This window comes from Sitophilus oryzae, unplaced genomic scaffold (genome assembly GCF_002938485.1).
Source record: "Sitophilus oryzae breed Bouriz unplaced genomic scaffold, Soryzae_2.0 scaffold_1586_pilon_pilon, whole genome shotgun sequence".
Taxonomy (NCBI): domain Eukaryota; kingdom Metazoa; phylum Arthropoda; class Insecta; order Coleoptera; family Curculionidae; genus Sitophilus; species Sitophilus oryzae.
Window position 1 is genome coordinate 1,731,922 of NW_022146265.1, and position 18,604 is coordinate 1,750,525.

An 18,604-nucleotide genomic window follows, 5' to 3' on the forward strand; every position below is an offset into this window, starting at 1 on the left:
GAAATTTTGTGGATTTGCCAGTCCTTACTGAGCTTATTATATGTTATTTATTATTTATTCTACTATTGATAAGTTGTTTAAAGGTAGTAGATCTAGAAGGAAATTATAGCAGAACTTAAATTAACAGTGACACTATTGCGATTTATCGAAAAAGACTGTAAAATAGTTGGTTGTGTAGCGTGCGGTAGATCTTGGTCAAAAATCGAGGGAAATATATAGTAAGTGACTATATAATATACATACGTGTAGTAAACCGATCATTTATGAAACTCACTTAAAATTAATTAATTATATATTTTTTCTTGCATTTTTGCTTTTATTCACTACTTGTCAAAGATTAGATGTCAAAGAATTTAGATACGTCAATTTGACATACCTACTTCAGTAGCGTATCGGATGTTTGTGTTAATAAATAAAAAGCATAACCTGAAAAGCTAATAAATATACGCTGGTAGGTTGGAAAAGCAGTTATTTATAATTCGGTGACTGTTACTACAAATAATGAAATATTTGTTACTTTGAAGTATTTAGTTTAATGGCGATGTTCCGCAAATTATAACCTCCAAAAAATCAGATTTATATCAAAAACATAAGTATTAGTTATGAAGAATATTATGTAATCATGGATCCTGCATTTATTGACATTTTTAAATACTTCTAAAGCTGCCGATACACGCAAACTTAAAGGGGTTTCCTTCAAAGGCGAGCTCCTACTAAAAGTATATCTAGAAATCAAATATAACACACTACAGTTAATATTTATAAATTTGGTTAAGCCTATTTCTCTATAGGTTCATAAGATTTTCACGTTTTGTTCTAAATTAGATTTACTATTTATATTTCTAGAAATACTTCTAGTAGATTAACTCATATTTTTTTTGATTTTGTATTCGTTATTACTCGATCATATCATCTCATATACAGGGTGGTCCGAACTGTATTATGTAAAATGCTTAGTTTCGGAGACACAAGGTATAGAAGTTTAACTTTTATTTCGATTTTTTCCAAATAATTCCTGAAGTAACGTCAATATTTAGATAAAAATTGCTGTCTGGGTGTTTTTTGACATGGGAAATTTGATTTTGGTATAAATATAACTACTACTTGTAGAGGGCGCCACCTATACATTTTTTAACTGTTTTAAAGAGTAATAACTTTTTGTCCGTACCTGTATAAAACTACTGGGTGAAAAAATATAAATTTCCGTGATGTTTATTTTTAAAAAATGTCTCTTGGTAAAAATCGCTACGAGCTCAAGGTGTAGAATGGAAATAGTCAATACGTATACAGATAGTTATTTGACTAAAATGATAAATTTGGGAACTATTTATTTTTTTAAATTAATCATAATAGTTTCTGTTGAACTTTTGGCACAAAAATATTTCAAATTTATGATTTCGATCTAATAATATATTTAATTAATGCCAATGACGACAGGTATTGATAATTTCGATTCCAAATATATCCAGAACCATTACTCGTAGCGATTTTTACCAAGAGACGTTTTCTACGTAAAAAACGTCATAAATGTATATTTTTTACTCAGTAGTTTGATACAGGTACGGACGAAAAGTTATTACTCTTCAAACCAGTTAAAAAATATGTAAGTGGCGCCCTCTACAAGTAGGAGTCATATTGATATCAAAATCAAAATTCGCATGTCAAAAAATTCCCAGGCACCAATTTTCATCCAAATATTGACGTTACGTCAGAAATTATTTGGAAAAAATCGAAATAAAAAAGAAACTTCTTCACCCTGTATATTCGGCACTAAGCATTTTAGGACATAAGTTTATACAACCTTTTTTACTTATTTTTATCTCAGAATATTCTGCCCAAGTTTCCGGGATACAGTTCGGACCACCCTGTATATCTCATTCTTCATCATCACAAAGACATGTGTATAAGTATGTGATGGATGTGTTTGTAACCTTACTTCCTAATTAAAATAGTAATTGCACAAAATCGATTACAGTATTGCTATAGGAGCTGATTTTTCTACCTTTAAACCATGGGCCAAAAAATGTTTTATCCGCAAGCTTAACGGTCTAAGTTTGCGAAATGAAACAAAACGTGTTTTATCGTAATTTCGTTGCGGCATACAACAGAAAAAATAGTCTCCTTAAAAATTACGGTCCCTTAAAATGTCTTTTTGCCGCCTCTGGGTTTAATCTTTTCGGACAGTTTCCACATGGCGTCTTCCACGATAAAGTCGTTGAAGTTTTCGAAAAATTGAATTATTTTTTCGTTCTTTTTGAAGGTGTATGTTCTGAAACGGAATTTTTCTTGGTGAATATACTCGAAAACATCAAAAAATTCCTTTAATTACTTTTTAAATATTCATGATTTTAAATTAAATAATTAAATCAATAAGAATTATTTTCAGATACATTTAAAACTGTCAGTTATCACGTGTTATTTTTCTCGATATCCAGATACATGTTAAAACCTCGAAATATACAAAAAAATGTATCAAAAATAATCGTGACTTAGCTGTTAATAATACGGAGTGATCCACAATGAATGAAATAGTTGGCAAAAGTTTGTTAGAAGATTTTGGGATTAGTGATTGGTATCTACCGGGTGCGTATCATAAGTGGCTCAGTGGTGAAACGCACACCAACAGGTAGGTGTGTCTCACATCCCTACAACTTTTTTATTTTTTCAGATAAAAATACGAGATTTGGTATATTAATATATGACATAAATTAGGATTAATTGACGTATTCAATTGTTTTCGGCCACTTCCTGTTTCACCGGAAATTAATACAACTTTTGATTTTAAATAGCAACTTCGGTATATTGTTTTTTATTCGATAGAAAATGACACTCATATGTCAACTTTTGATATTTTCGAATATGGTTTATTTGAAATTGCAACTTGTGATTCATAACGACAATTTCACTCGAAATATGAAGTGTGTAGTACCAAATTATTCGTAAAAAAATACTATTAATTAGCCACCCTCGTTCCATTTATTGATGGGTTGTTATTTAACTATCTGTTATTTTATAACAATTATTTAGAAATAACATAACGCAACCGTTACTGCTTTTAAAAAATAACAGATATAAAATAACGACACGCAGAGATCGAGTGTTCGTGAAACGAAGTCGGCGCTCTGCACCGCCACGAAATTCGATGCTGCTCGAAGCAATTCCAAAAACAACTAGTATGGATGGAAAACCTATTATTTCGACAACCATCGATACAGGCGGCGAGATACAACGGACAACGGAGTGGGGTATGCGCTACGGCGCGGCGCGTCGTGTTGGGCTGACAACAGCTTAAAATAATAGGTTTTTAAAGAAGCAGCTTTTTTGAAACAGTTGCGGGCATAACGCCTGGCTGTCGAGATAACAGGAGTGGGAAAGGAGCGCTGCTGCATCGGTCGATTGTCGATGGAGGCTCGCAACGGGTTGGAGAATAACGCATCAGTTGTTTTAGCTATGTTGTTTTTTTACCTGTTACGAGCATAACAGAACGGCGTTCGAGATAATCGGAGGTTTGAAACAGGTTGGAGAATAACGCATCAGTTGTTTTAGATACATATTGTTTTTCAACCTGTTACGAGCATAACGGGCGGAGGTCGAGATATTATGGCGCTGTATGTTTCAATACTTTGTTATTAAGTTTCAATATTTAAGTATTTATTTATTCTGAAAAATTTTCAGAATTATTTATTCTGAAAAATTTTCAGAATTATTTATTCTGAAAAATTTTCAGAATAATATTTTAAGATTTTTTAAAAATGTATACAGGGTGTTTTGAAAAATCTGGTCATTGATTAATCACGATCCTGCCCTTGACGTAAAAAGCTGATTTTTGGAAAACGGATTGACTTTAGGGTGTAGAGGTGCGATAAGAAGGGATTTTTCGAAACTCAAATTCTAAGGGGGTGAAACCACCCTCAAATATTAGAATATTTTTTATTTAAAAACTGGTGAGTTTTTCGAAAAAAACTCTTAAACACGTATATTTTATTTTGTTGTTTTACATATTTTGAGATTTTTACAAAATATATACAGGGTGTTTCATAAAATATGACCACTGAGTAATCACTATTCTGCTTAAACTGCTTGACGTTTAAAGCTGATTTTTGGTAAACGGATTGACTGTGGGGTGTAGAGGTGCGATAAGGAGGGGTTTCTCGAATCTCAAATTCCAAGAGGGTGAAAACGCCCCTCAAATATTACAATATTTATTATTTAAAAACGGTTAGTCTTTCGGGAAAACGATTGGACACGCATAATTTATTTTGTTTTTTACATATTTTTGAAATTTTAAAAAATAATACAGGGTGTTCCAAAAGTTGAGTAATTGATTAACCACGATTCTGCTTAAACTGCTAGACGTTTAAAGCATATTTTGGCAAATGTGAGAAAATTTTATCCAGTTTGTATGTTAATGGAAATTCTTGCTTTGCTTTATCATCACCATTACAAATTAATAATTCGATGCGAACGAAGTCGCGGGTACAACTTAACAAGTATAGCTAGAGACGTGAGAAATATAAAATAAGAGACGCCCACAAATTTGCTTCAATCAGATTTTTCGTAGCGTAACTGCATCTCTCTTCCGCCGAATGCGTTCTCTCTCTATCGTGTGCGCGACCGGTGCTATCCCTAAGTCTCTTCCTATATTTGTCAAACTGTACATGCTAGTTTAAGTGTAAAATTAATTCGAACTCTAGTGTGTAGTTGGTTTACTTATGAAGAATATACTACACATTTTCTTATATTGCTATTTTTTTGACCGCAATGGTAAAATCATAACGAAGAGCTTCTCGCCCGTCGAGTGAGATGCACCCTGTACACTGCTACGCAATTCAGAATCTACGCGGATCGAGGGGTAGGGCGTAGGTAGATCGGAATTTATAGATATAGACGAGTGGCGGCATTTTGGCTTTTTTATATCGCAATTTGTAAACAGCGCTTATTTGTAAACAACCCCCGTTTTTAAAGAGGTATTTTAGATAACAATCGATATTTAGAAATGTTATGACACCCTGGAAATACTACCACCGAGCACGTCATTGTTGCAACTGCGTTAATACGCCTGGCCGTGACCGCCTCATATTCTTTCAGATATTTAGCAATAAAATAAAGAAACCTGTTATTTTTAAGCTGTTATTTTAAGCTGTTTTTTATAAATAACTATAACAGTTTCAACTGTTATCTAAAAATAACAGTTTTGCCCATCACTAGTTCCATTTGAAAAAATTGAGATATGATTAAAAGTACGATTTGGGCATCTTTTAACTAGTCAATAAAAAACACTAAAAACATTAGACGATCAAATATAATTTTCCAAGGCTCCTTGATTAAAAATTAGTGTTTTTAACACAGCCTTGGCACTCTAGATTGAAATTTAAAAGTCAATTTTAAAAAAAAATTTGAAAGTGTCAAAACTGACATATGATATGTCATTCTATCCAGAATGTCATTTTCTATCGAATAAAGTAACAAAATACTGATGGTGCCATTTAAAAATCAAAAGTTGTAGACATTTCCGGTGAAACAGAAAGTGGCCGAAAACAATTGAATACATCAATCCATCCTAATTTATGTCATATACTGACATACTAAATTTCGTATTTTTATCTGAATAAATAAAAAAGTTATAGGGATGAGCCACTTTTGAGACGCACCCGGTATAGTAAAACAAATTACATACCGAAAAGTTTCGACAAAGTACGACGGAAACTATATTTTTATGCGTTTTTTTTAATTTTCTCTACAACGGTATGAAAATTTGGAAAAGTATAAACGGGGTTAACCATTTTAGAAGAAGCAAAATTTTTTATAAAGGATGCATTTTTTTCAAAATGCTAATAATAAAAAAGTTTTACCTTTTGTAAAGACAATCCGCGGACATACTGTATGTAATAGTATAAATAATATTACTGATAACGATTAGATAACAAAACGTTTTAAACCAAAATATTTACTTACTCTTTCTTAAATTTCTTCATATTTTCGACAATATTAAACTGCTGCCATCTTTTTGAAAAATTTATGGAACCATCAGGTAACAAGTTTGTATTTCCTATATGTACAAAAGTCAAATCTTGTAACACCAATCCACTGAAAAAAAAAGAAAAAAGTATGAAAATTGACCATAGAAAAAGTATAATTTATAAAAAAAAACGTTTTTGAAGATAGAATGAACTTAACCATCCGAAATCGGTGATCTCGATTTGAGCATTACTCTAATGAAAATTTCAAACATGTTAGAAAAAGATAAAAAGTGGGAAGATAATAACAATAATAGATATTGAGATAACTTGACAAACATCATTAGTTTATCCTGTTGCTTTTGAGACACTAGGCAAAAATTGGTGTGGGTTGACAAATTAAGACATGTATTCCGGTCTGACATCCGGTGCTGAAACTCTAAAGCTTCATTTAGAACCTCGCAATAAGTGGAATAAATTAGTGGTTTCAATTAGCGTAGAAGTTTAATTACAATGTAAGCATTCAGATCGTCAAAATTAGTGGTAGATTTTCAATTAGTAGAAAAGTTTTTTTTCCACTAATTATACTTCAAAATTTGCGGGGAATGTCATTTTGGCCTTTGATTATCTTCTGTCAAGAGAAATTGTAGTTAGAAATCAGAAGTTGATTGTTCTATAAGCTAAATATTAGGCTTTCTCTATGGATACAACCGACTAACGCAAGCTATTGCTAGGATATTCTATTAATTTTAATTGTGTAAACTAAAAAGTATAAAGTGTAATTGAAACCACTAATTTATTTCACTAATTGCGAGGTTCTAAATGAAGCTTAACTTTTTCTACTAACTGAAAACGACTATCACTAGAAAAATAGGAGTAGTGCAACGAAGAACAGAGTCTGTCTCTTAAAGATAAAGACACTAATTCTTGGGTTATAACGAGTTATAACTTGTCATACACTCTCAGGGCTTCGACAAAAGCCAGTATCTGAGACGGACCAAGCCAGCTCTCTATCTCCGACATCTGCCGCACCAAAGATAATGGCACATGGCAAAGCAAACCATGTTGTGTTTCCCCATTTTCCTCACGGAATTTGAATATACTCTGTTTTTTTCTCAGGTAAGATTTCGACAGACGATGACAGAAAAAAAAACACATGACGTCACATACCAATCTATTTTCGAAAAAAAGTTTCTAATATTTTTTTAAGTTAACTATGGATGGGTTTAAATATAAATCCGTCATACGTCGTCTCTTGTTGTTTTTAACCGGTTTTATTGGTTTATTTCAAAAATGACAGATCATATTTGAATTTTATTGGTTTGACGGAACGATGAACGACAAACGGACGCCGATGCGTATGAACTCGCCTTTAGATTTTTGAGGCTTGTCAAAGTCTGCTAAATTTTAGGTTATAATTTTGTATCAACTTATGTCAAATATCTGCGTTTTAGAAGATGATGCATTTTGATTCGTGTTATTACGTATGTTTTGTGTCTTTTTAAGTAAAGTGGAGGAAAAATCGAGGGAAAATTTACTGTAGACCCATAGCACAGTTTATAATTAATATTCGCTGCCCTTCCAAGTCTTATACACCAATAAAGTTACCATCAATAAAGTTTGTATACCATCTCTTCGTAGATAAGTGCATCTCATATATGCTACAAGCATCGTACTAAACATATACTACCGGAGTAGCTGTAAAATATCGACATCACACGATAGGTAAATAATGGATTTTAGTAGTGCAGAAAAATAATGTCAAAAGGTACTGGTTTAAAAAAATTAAGATTAAAGTTAATTAATCAACCTTTAAGGTATAAATTTTGGTAAGTGTTATTATTAATAAAATAGTTTGTTTTATTTATTCCTGTGGAATATTACAAATTTGTATTTGTACATAAGTTATATTGATAAATATAATAATAAATGGGCGAAGTTTCTTGAAGCTTGAAAGTAAGAAATAGTTCTTTTTTAGATTTTTTGGTATGTCTTGTTTGTTTTGTATTAACACATACCGTTTTTTTTTTTAAATAAAAATAACTCGATTACATTTTTTCAGTGTTATACAGTTTTTTTACAAAATTTTGAAGTAATCACTTATCAGTCAAATTTTAAATAATATATTAATTTCCTGCTGTGTGTTCCAGTTGTACCAACTCGTTTCTTTTAAAAATAAAATAAACTATTTTGAAATTAAAATGACAGACACATCTATCACTGTCAAGGATCTTGTCGTTGGACAGACTATACATGTGTTTTTTTCTGTACAAAAAAAGTACTTACATATACGGGATACATGGAGGCTGTGTTTCGGCCAAAGCACTTCTATATGCCCTAAAACTGGAACTGCTATCTATCAAAGCGCAGTACTCTTTCAGTCCCTCTTGGATGTGTTTCTGCCACTCCAGCCGTCGCACCGGAGCCGAATCTAATGCACTTAAGAGAGCCAAATACGAATTGAAATTGTTCATTTTCCTCAGGTGTTTCATGATCTTGATAAACTTCATGAAATACTTCTCTCGAATCTCTTTGGTTTCTGCTGTAAGAATTCTTGTCCTTGCCCTAGTAATAATAAAATAAGTATTAAATAACATTTGGTTATTTAATACTTATTTGTTGAAAAATATTGTTTAGCTTTTTTTTGTTCTGTGTGACAAGCATATCCTGGAAAACTTATAAAATGTGCACATACTCACCAATACGACATTTTGTTGAAATGTTCAGTAAACCTAGTCAAGTTCGGACTTCTCTCTTCGTTTTGTTCTTGTGCCCATATTAGCACTTCCGGTATTTCTATTTTCATAAATAATTTAGAATCCAACAGTGTCATTTGTTCTGCTATATGTTCAGATTTAAAATCTAACAAAGTTGAAGTTCTGGCACTTAATGAAAGACTACTGATAATATTTGGGTACCTACAAAACAAAGTTAACACAGTCAGAAATAAATAGATTATTTTGGTAGCTGTATCTCTTACCCGACTGTTACTTGCTTAGTAGCATGTCTTTCCAAAAATTTCACCCTTAAGGCTTTGGCTAGTATTAATTCTCCACAAGAAATTAAATGCTGAACAAAACTTGTTAGTTTATGAATTAAATGCTCATCCAAGTCCAAATTTCTAAAATAGTTTTAATAATTTAAAACAAAAGTTATAAAAAATTATAGTTTTCTATCTCTCCTTACGTTAAATCGCTCACAACCCGAACTATAAGGGCAAACGCCTCCCTCGATCTTGGTTTCTTATCCTGCTGATAGTAGAAATGGTTGTATCTTCTGATCAGCTTTTTTATTAACTCAAAGGGGCTTATGAATGTCCGATAAGTTGTTAAGAAAGCCTCTTGATATGCAAATACTATAAAAGAAAATATTCATTCAACTATACAGTGATAAATAAATATCAAATTGAGATACAAAATCGTCTGGCCAATAAATTTTGCATCAAATTATTTGCATTACTGTGTGCATCAAAACATCATGGAAATTAGTTCAGCCTTTTGATCTTCTGCAATATTGTGTTGGACAAAATATAAAATTATGAAGTTCACATATTATAGTAGTCGACATATTTATGCTATTGTTTATACAAAAAAAAATTCTATGACTATGAGTTAGTCCTAAAACGGTCTAAAAGGGTTAACTACTCTAGAACTCATCCCTCCTATGATGCCAAGGAGGGTTATGCATAAACTAGTTTATTTATAATTATTATATGTATGCATATTGACTAATTATCAAGGAACAGCCTGTTTTAAGATTAATAAAACAGTTACTATTCTATCAAAAATTGTAGCATATCCAAAAAGTTATAACCTTCTAAGGAAAAAACGCTAATGCAAAAAATAACAATCCCAAGACAAACAAAATGGTGTGTTCTGTTGGTGGAACCCTGGATATATATTGCGTATATGTTGAAGCTCGATGTGATGGTAGTTTGTGTTCATATCCTAACTGTCGAAATCGCATATTTATTCGCTATACACACTAGTTTAAAAAGTATACACATATTAAATGCAAGAATATAAAAAATTCTCAGAAACTTAAAATATTTTTTCTGCGTCCAAAATTATGGGACACGCTATATTTTGACAAATAGACTAAAGATAAATAAAATAGTTAATAATTATCAATATTTATAAAATTCATTTGAGTGTCTTATCAAAAATCAATCAATCAATTAAATGAAAAAACGCAGATTAAGTCGATACCGGTGTACGATTATGTAAAAACAAACAATACTTAAAATTAATTATAAATCGGTAAATTTATTATTATGGGACTGTGGTTAAAAAATTCTGATAATTTAATGTAAATTAAGGGGCGCAGATCAATTATACACTTTTTGAACACTTTACATTAATTCAACAAACCTATTGAACTCTAAGAATTTTATATTAGTAATTTAAGACATTAAAAAAATAGAATGCCACTGATAAGTCGCCCCAATATAGGTCAGCAATACTACAATACCTTCGCGGTCTCGCTAATTTTTGTTGATATACTCCTTCTGTAGTCCTTTTACTGAACAGGTATATCCTAAAAAATAGTTTTTTTTTCAAACGTCACAAAAGTATTTATTTTTGCGACGTGACTGACAATATAGAAAAGTAATTTTAACGCCTAGGCATAAAAGTAAAGCACTTTTACGCCTAAGCATAAAATTACGAAAATATGTTATTAAACTGACATAAAGTGTCAAATTCAACGAGCGTAACCATAGCTTCTCGATATATAATTTGGAACGTTTGAAATTGTTTAAAAATTTATTTGTGGCGTGGAGAAAAAAATAGCATGTTCTATTCGTAGTAAAAATGACTCTTCGTGCCTTGGCTGTATGTAGTACTTATAGTCAAACGTACAGCCTCGTCACAAAAAGTGTCATTTTTACTCCTAATAAAACAATATACTTGAATATTATGTAGTTAAATACATGTGTGTTGTTCAAGCCTTTTACTGACTGAGTAAAAAGTAGGTTTAGATGTTGACAAACACCTTGATTATAAAGACTGTCAAGCTGATAAATGTATCGGTTTAGACAGAGAAGAAAAAGGAATTAAGACAAAGATTATACTAAATGCACAGTATACTGAGGTTATAGTAACAAATAATATAATAAATAAAAATTAAATGACTCAGCTCACTCTTATTTCAAACCACGGAGATATTATTCTGTAATCTGTCTCAACATTATATTATGTATTAGATACAGGGCCAATAAAAAAGATTTCTTTTCTATCAATAGGCTGCTACTAAAACCAAAAGCACAACAAATTCAATACAGCTTGTTCTGGATTAAGAAAGCCTATACTGTACGCCCATCTACAGATATTTCTATCTCTGTCTTATGTACATTATGTATGCTATATATGTAGATGGTGGAAGAGGTATATGCGCACCAAATAATGCACAAAATCTTGAAAATATGTACAGTTAATGCTATAGCGATATTGAAAAAGCTGTGCCTAAAGTATACTGTGCTAATCGAAGTACTAGACATCTAAAAGAAGAAAGAAAGAGGGTTTAGATATGCTATAAATGCAATACAGTTACATACCAGGTTCCATTTCTTCAGCAACTGTTACACCAAAAAATGACGCATTACTTTAATATTTTACTTTTTTTGTATGTAAATATGTTTTATAACAATTCGATATAACACTCTATAAAACAACTGAAAATATAAATGACATACCTCCATTCTTAGTGGCTTTAGTGGCTTGTATAATCAAAGCGTCTATGCTTCCACCTCTTATTTCTGGACCATCCTCTTCAGATTTTTTCTTAATGAGATACTTATCCACATTCAGTTCTTCCATTAAGTCAACATCAACTAAACTCACCTGTAAAAAAGCATTTAACATTAATAAATTATTATCTGAAATAGGAATATATTTATACTAGCGTGTACCCGCGACTTCGTTCGCATCAAATTGTAATGGTGATGATAAAGCAAAGCAAGAATTTCCATTAACATACAAACTGGATAGAATTTTTTCACATTTATGCATGAGAAAAATCAATCGAGAAACCCCTCCTTATCGAACCTCTACACCCCACAATCAATCCGTTTGCCAAAAATCAGCTTTAAACGTCAAGCAGTTTAAGCAGAATCGTGATTACGCAATGGTCATATTTTATGAAACACCCTGTATAAATTTTTAAAAAATCTTAAAATATGTGAAACAACAAAATAAAATATACGTGTTTAAGAGTTTTTCCGAAAAACTCACCGGTTTTTAAATAAAAAATATTCTAATATTTGAGGGATGGTTTCACCCCCTTAGAATTCGAGTTTCTAATCGAACCAAAAATCAGTTTTTTACGTCAAGCGCTTTAAGCAGGATCGTGATTAATAAATGACCAGATTTTTCGAAACACCCTGTATACATTTTTAAAAAATCTTAAAATATGTAAAAAAGAACAAAATAAAATATACGTGTTTAAGCGTTTTTTTCGGAAACTTGACCGTTTTTTAAATAAAAAATATTGTAATATTTCAGAGGTGGTGACCCCTTGGAACTGGAATATCGAAAAATCCCTTCTAATCGAACCTCTACACCCTAGAATCAACCTGTATTGTATGCTAAAATTGAGCTTCTTACGTCGAGTGGCTTGAGCACGATCGTGGTTAATCAGTGAGTCAGTCACTTAAGGATTTTATATACGAGCCCTAACAACTAAATGTTCGGACAAACAAAAATTTATTAAAAACCTTTATTTTCATTAACTGAATTATTTACATTTTAGAAATACATTAAAAATATATTAAAATCTAACATTTCTGATGAGTATTTAAATAGTTTAGTTTCTATAAACATTAAAATAAACTGTAGGCTAATAAATAAACAAAAATATTGCACAATATCGTGACAACTAAATGTTCGGACACTTTAAAAAATAACTGTTCTAATATGGAGTTACATCGGCATGAACTTTTGCAACCACTGCAATCCTGTTTGGCATTGGGGTAACGGTTTCTTGGGGATCGTGGCACAATTTTTGTTTTGTTTTATGCCACATGTCTCGATAACATTAAGGTCCGGACTGTGAGAAGGCCATGAGGGGACCTTGATGTTCATGTCCCTAAACCATTTTTTAGTAGTTTTAGTCGTATGGCATGCCCCGCCATCCTGTTGAAATATAAAATTCATATCCTGGTAAAGGTCTCTCGCACTTGGCAGAAAACTGTCTTGATATTTTGACACATTAGTTGTGCCTTTCTACCACCTCATACCTTCCTAGACTCATTGCGGACATAAACTCTAAAAGCATAATGTCTTTAAGAAATTCCACTGTCCATCTTTCATAAAGATCATGCATGCGTGCAGATGTAATCTTTTTGAATTTGCAGTTTGCGATTAGAATTATCAGCGTCGGATTGGAACTTCTGATGTCACAAACTACAAAAATAACATTAAGGTAAAATATTTAATTATTTCCCAATCCGACCCTAATAATTCCAATCGCAAATGGCAAGTGCACGAATTACATCTGCACGAGCCACCTTAATATCAATATAACAAATATAATCGAACACCGCTAGAGTGTCTATTTGATAAAGATTGCCTCAAAAGGACAGTGACATTTTTTAAAGGCATTATGATTTGAAGGTGTATGTCCAAAATAGGCCCAGAAAAGTATGAGGTGGTGGAAGGCATAATTGATGCGTCAAAAAATCAAAAAATTTTGAAAAATATTCTTGTGTCAAGTGGGAAGGACAAAGGTCCTCGTAACCAATTGTTCTGGTAAAGACCAGGACAATAATTTTATATTTCAACAGGATGGCGGGGCACGCCATACGGCTAAAACTACTAAAAATGGTTTAGGGACATGAACATCGAGGTCCCCTCATGGCCTTCTCACAGTCCGGACCTTAATGTTATCGCGACATGTGGCATAAAACAAAACAAAAATTGTGCCACGATCCCCAAGAAACCGTTACCCCAATGCCAAACAGGATTGCAGTGGTTGCAAAAGTTCATGCCGATGTAACTCCATATTAGAACAGTTATTTTTTAAAAGTGTCCGAACATTTAGTTGTCACGATTTTGTGCAATATTTTTGTTTATTTATTGGCGTACAGTTTATTTTAATGTTTATAGAAACTAAACTATTTAAATACTCATTAAAAATGTTAGATTTTAATATATTTTTAATGTATTTCTTAAATGTAAATAATTCAGTTAATAAAAATAAAGGTTTTTAATAAATTTTTGTTTGTCCGAACATTTAGTTGTTAGGGCTCGTATTAGTAAAGATTTATTAGGGTGGGTCAAAAAAATCGACTATTTTTTTTCTCTTTACACTCTGAAAAAAAGGTTGGTAGACACCTCAAAAAATTCTCTCCAAGTATGAGCTCTTAATTTTAATAGGAAGGTCCTCCGCTTTTCAGTTTTCTATTTTTCCTTATTATTAGAAAGAAAAATTCGTATCTCGGTATCCACTATTTGGAAAAAAATATCTCATATCATATTTGTAGGAAATTGAATTCTCTACAAAAAAGGTCTCTTACAATTTTTTTGTAAACCCCACCGTTCGAAAATTATTAAAGTTTGAAGTTTGATTATTTTAAGGCAGTTTTCTTTTTTCTTATGAATTTTATAACTCGTTAACAAAAAATCATTATGATACGGGCAACTCATGGTTTTGTAGGAAATTCACTGCTCTGCAGATATGGTTTCTCGTTAATTTCTAATATAATGTAAAAAAGTGGAGCAGATCATTTACATATGTTTTGAACACTCTACAATAATAATTGTACATACTCGTACCTCTGGAACTTCCGATTTTTCGTCATTTCCTATACTGGCCGTATGTTCCAATAGGTCGGGTAAACTTTTAATTTGATTGGGCGAAGGTGTTAGACTTGCACTTTTAGGTTCCTGTAGATGCGTTAACGACGTGGGAGTAGGCGGAGGTGACTTGGAGGAAGATTTCCGCGTTTTTTGCTTCGGTGGTAGAGGAGGAACCACTGAACTGTTACTAGACGATGAAGAAATTGTCGGGTTAGGGGAATGTAAAGGAGACGGACCTCTGGAAAAAACAAAAAATAACAGCTTTGCAGATTATAATGTAGTTTTTTATTTAATGTATTTATTTAAATGGACGCTCCTAAGCAGCTCCTTGAATATTCTTCTTCTGTATTACCTTTCAGTGGCGGAATGTGGTGGTAAACACAGTGTTTGAGACTGTGAACTTCGACTGGAACTGTGAGTCGACGAATGGCTAAACGAACACGATTGAGTACTGGATAATCCCGAAGAACCCGACCAATGAGACTGCGCCAAATGCATAGACTGTCTCATGTATTCCTGGTCGTTACTGTGGGAACAATTTCCAAACATTTCCATATATGCCATAACTACAAACACAGAAATTGATTACATGTGGAATATTACTATGTAAATTTCTATCAACAAACGAAATTTGATGAAAAATGTTTTATAACATGCAATATCGTAAATAAATTCACGATACCATATATAGTCTGTCTCACGAGAGAATTCCAGACACTGACAGTCGTGACTGTCATTGCAGTTCAGAGTCAAATTGTATTTTCTATTATTTTTTGGAAGTCGCCTGTCGAAATGTCCCCTGAGTCGTTGGACAGACTATACATGTATACTATAATAAAATTGCCTCAATTTGATGCATTACGTCATCTGACAAGTACACTATATATACCGATATATATTTATAAATTATTTCCTCCCACTTTTCGATCAAGCTCTGACCTGACTGCCTCAAAAGTGGCTCATCCCTATAACTTTTTTTTAGATAAAAAAACGAGATTTGTTATGTTATAGTCTATGACATAAATTAGGATTGAGTGAAGTATTAAATTGTTTTTGGTCATTTCTTGTTTAACGGGAAATGACTTCAACTTTTGATTTTTAAATGATACGTCATTTTCCATCAAATTAAGCTTGATTTTCATGCATCCGTTATACGTTGATACGATGGTCCGACGGTGCTCTGATTGGCCATAGCTTTTTCGCGCCACTTTTCATCCGTAAATATTTTACTTCAGTCCGTCAACGGACCCGTTCATACGATAACGGACGTTTTGACACTTTTTTGACAAATTTAATCTAACCTTAATAAAAATATAAGTAAAATAGCAAAATCGTTATGGAAACGAAAATATAAAATGACACCAACGTATATCCGATAAACGGAGACATGAAAATGCAATAAATTTAAAAACTGCGTTATTTTCTAACCAATCAAAGTCTTTAAATTCTACCAATAAAATTAATATCGTATCAACGTATCGTCGGACAACGGATGCATGAAAATCAAGCTTAAAGTAACAAAATGCCGAGAATGTCATTTAAAAATCAAAAATTGTAGTCTCCAGTGAAATAGGAAGTGACCAAAAATAACTGAATACATCGATCAATCCTAATTTATATCATATACTAACATACCAAATCTGTTTTTTATCTGAAAAAAATAAAAAAGTTATAGAGGTGAGCCACTTTTGAGACACACCCGGTATACAAATGAATTTAGTCTAGCTTAATTTATTTACTGTTACGTTTCCCATATTGAAGAGAAAGAAAATGAAGTGAAACTATCACTATCACTGGTCATATGCAGCGTAATGCACGTGACGTCACAAAAATACTCTAGAAAATACAAGTTATACCGGCCTGGCCATTCTAAATTTCTGGTCTGTATTTTCAGAGTAAGACAAAGATTATAGGATAAGTTGTCTTATATTAGCAGAGGCGTACCTATGGTACCTTTACTGATTAGCCCTATGCGAAAAATCCGAGCCTCTGTGGAGGCCTTAATTGTTGCTGCATTAATATCCGGAATGCTTTCTTCCTTGAGATTAAAAATTTTATTTAAAAACTGGCAATACCACATAGGAAAAATGTATCAGCCTAGTCTATATCTCCCTTTAACACGTTGATTTCCATTAGAATACCTACATCGATATCATACAAGTTAAAATCTAGGTCATTTAGGATGACAAGGCCTGTATATGTATCGTACATACATCTTAGATAAAATATGTCAAAATAAATTAAGGATACATAGTGACATATAGCTTATTAAAAATATAAACAACATATTTACCTACAATTTTAAATATACACAACGAAACCCACTTTAAATCCAATTGGTTAAAAAATTGGCCCCAACCTACAAATCAGAATAGTGGTTTTGTAACTGTGGTATGTATAGCCAAACGCCAGCAAGTCTCCACAAAACGTATAGACAATGGCCGTTAAATTATTAATGTAATTATTTTTATTAAATTATTGTTTACTAGGTTCCTACATAGAGACACTAAATATATTTTTTTATATATTTTATTGGTAAACTAAACTGAATAGAGTAGATAAACTAAGCCGGTTCAAGAACACTTTTGAATAAACCCTCTTTAAAACAGACCTTCAAAGGATGGTGACAGGTGATATTAATCAACGCCATCTTATGAACGGCTGCCATCTTGTTTTTAGTGATTTTGTACCGGCTTATCTACTGAAGAGGATGAACTGATAAACTAAACTGAAAATAGTTTTAAATTACTATTAAAAAAAAGCTAAATGCAGAATATATTCCAATACCTACTATACCTAGTACGTCTAGCCTATAGACTTTTAAAAAAGAAAAAGTTTCTAGTATAACACTAAAAAATTATAATATAAAATTAAAAATGCATATTAATCGTAAAAGATAAATTATAATATAAATAATAGGATATGTTTTGAAGTCTTTGAGGAGACTGAAGAATTAGAAATCTAGATGAGTGATAAATATAGGCCCGTTTTAAATAATATAATAAAGTTTTAAAAAAAATAAAATGCCACTTTCTAAATCATAATATAAATGAGATTTATACTAAGGGCTGGCAAAGGTTAGTCTTGGGTCGAGATTTCCGTATGTAAGAAGAGTACAATGTACTGAACAAAGAGAGAACAGTAAACACGTTGCCAAACGTATGAAATAAACCGAGAAACTGTACACATTGCTAAGAGTCGTGGAAGGGGATATAGCAGATTTGTCGCAGTTGGCCGGGCGACCCAATCAGTACCTCTGTCAGTACTTAAAGTTCTAGGGAAATGTGTACATCATGGGTTCAGCTTCACGAATTAATTACGTCTCGTGATATTTTATTTGTTTATTTATTAACGAGTCGTTGTAATTTTCCCTATAGCTTAAAATGTTTAAGTGCAAGTTAGAAACACTTGCATTTTTGGTAAAAATAAGTGGAATTGAGTTAGTGTTCGACAGTGATTGCGCTATTAGAACTCTGAATTCAAAATCATTATCTCGAAATCTATTAGAAATAATTGATTGTAGATTTTTTCAGAACCTTTCTTAATATTTCTGCTATATTTTCTTCGCAGATAGTATGTGAAAATCTTTATAAATGAAAAAGTTACACGATTGCTTAAAATTGCTATGCACTAAAAGGAAATGGATGGGTTATTTAAAATTTTTAAATGGAAAAGAGCAACCTCGTCGAATTTATCTTATTTAAACATATTGTAAAAGATCCGATCTTCAAAATAAAAAAAAAGTTTCTAAAGTGGTTCTTCAGTTATGGCGTGTTATGTGTTAAAAAGTTGAGTTTTTAAATTATCGCAATTACTGACGTTTTCTCGTTATAAAAAAATGGACACCCTAGA

General features: G+C 32.0%; 1 protein-coding gene across 5 annotated transcripts in view; it reads right to left on the reverse strand.

The window, feature by feature from the left end:
- Positions 1 to 1,738: 1,738 nt before the first annotated feature.
- Positions 1,739 to 18,604, reverse strand: part of LOC115879796 (guanine nucleotide-releasing factor 2) — a 110,299-nt gene continuing 93,433 nt past the window's right edge. For all 5 annotated transcript variants that reach the window (XM_030896784.1, XM_030896783.1, XM_030896782.1 and 2 more), the window contains exons 13-21: positions 15,105 to 15,318; positions 14,729 to 14,990; positions 11,650 to 11,797; positions 9,144 to 9,312; positions 8,938 to 9,078; positions 8,657 to 8,875; positions 8,244 to 8,522; positions 5,956 to 6,087; positions 1,739 to 2,269 (exon numbers count right to left, since the gene is read on the reverse strand). In XM_030896784.1, coding sequence (XP_030752644.1) covers positions 2,140 to 2,269; positions 5,956 to 6,087; positions 8,244 to 8,522; positions 8,657 to 8,875; positions 8,938 to 9,078; positions 9,144 to 9,312; positions 11,650 to 11,797; positions 14,729 to 14,990; positions 15,105 to 15,318 — 1,694 coding nt within the window. In that variant the 3' untranslated portion in view covers positions 1,739 to 2,139. The remainder of the gene's footprint in view (positions 2,270 to 5,955; positions 6,088 to 8,243; positions 8,523 to 8,656; positions 8,876 to 8,937; positions 9,079 to 9,143; positions 9,313 to 11,649; positions 11,798 to 14,728; positions 14,991 to 15,104; positions 15,319 to 18,604) is intronic.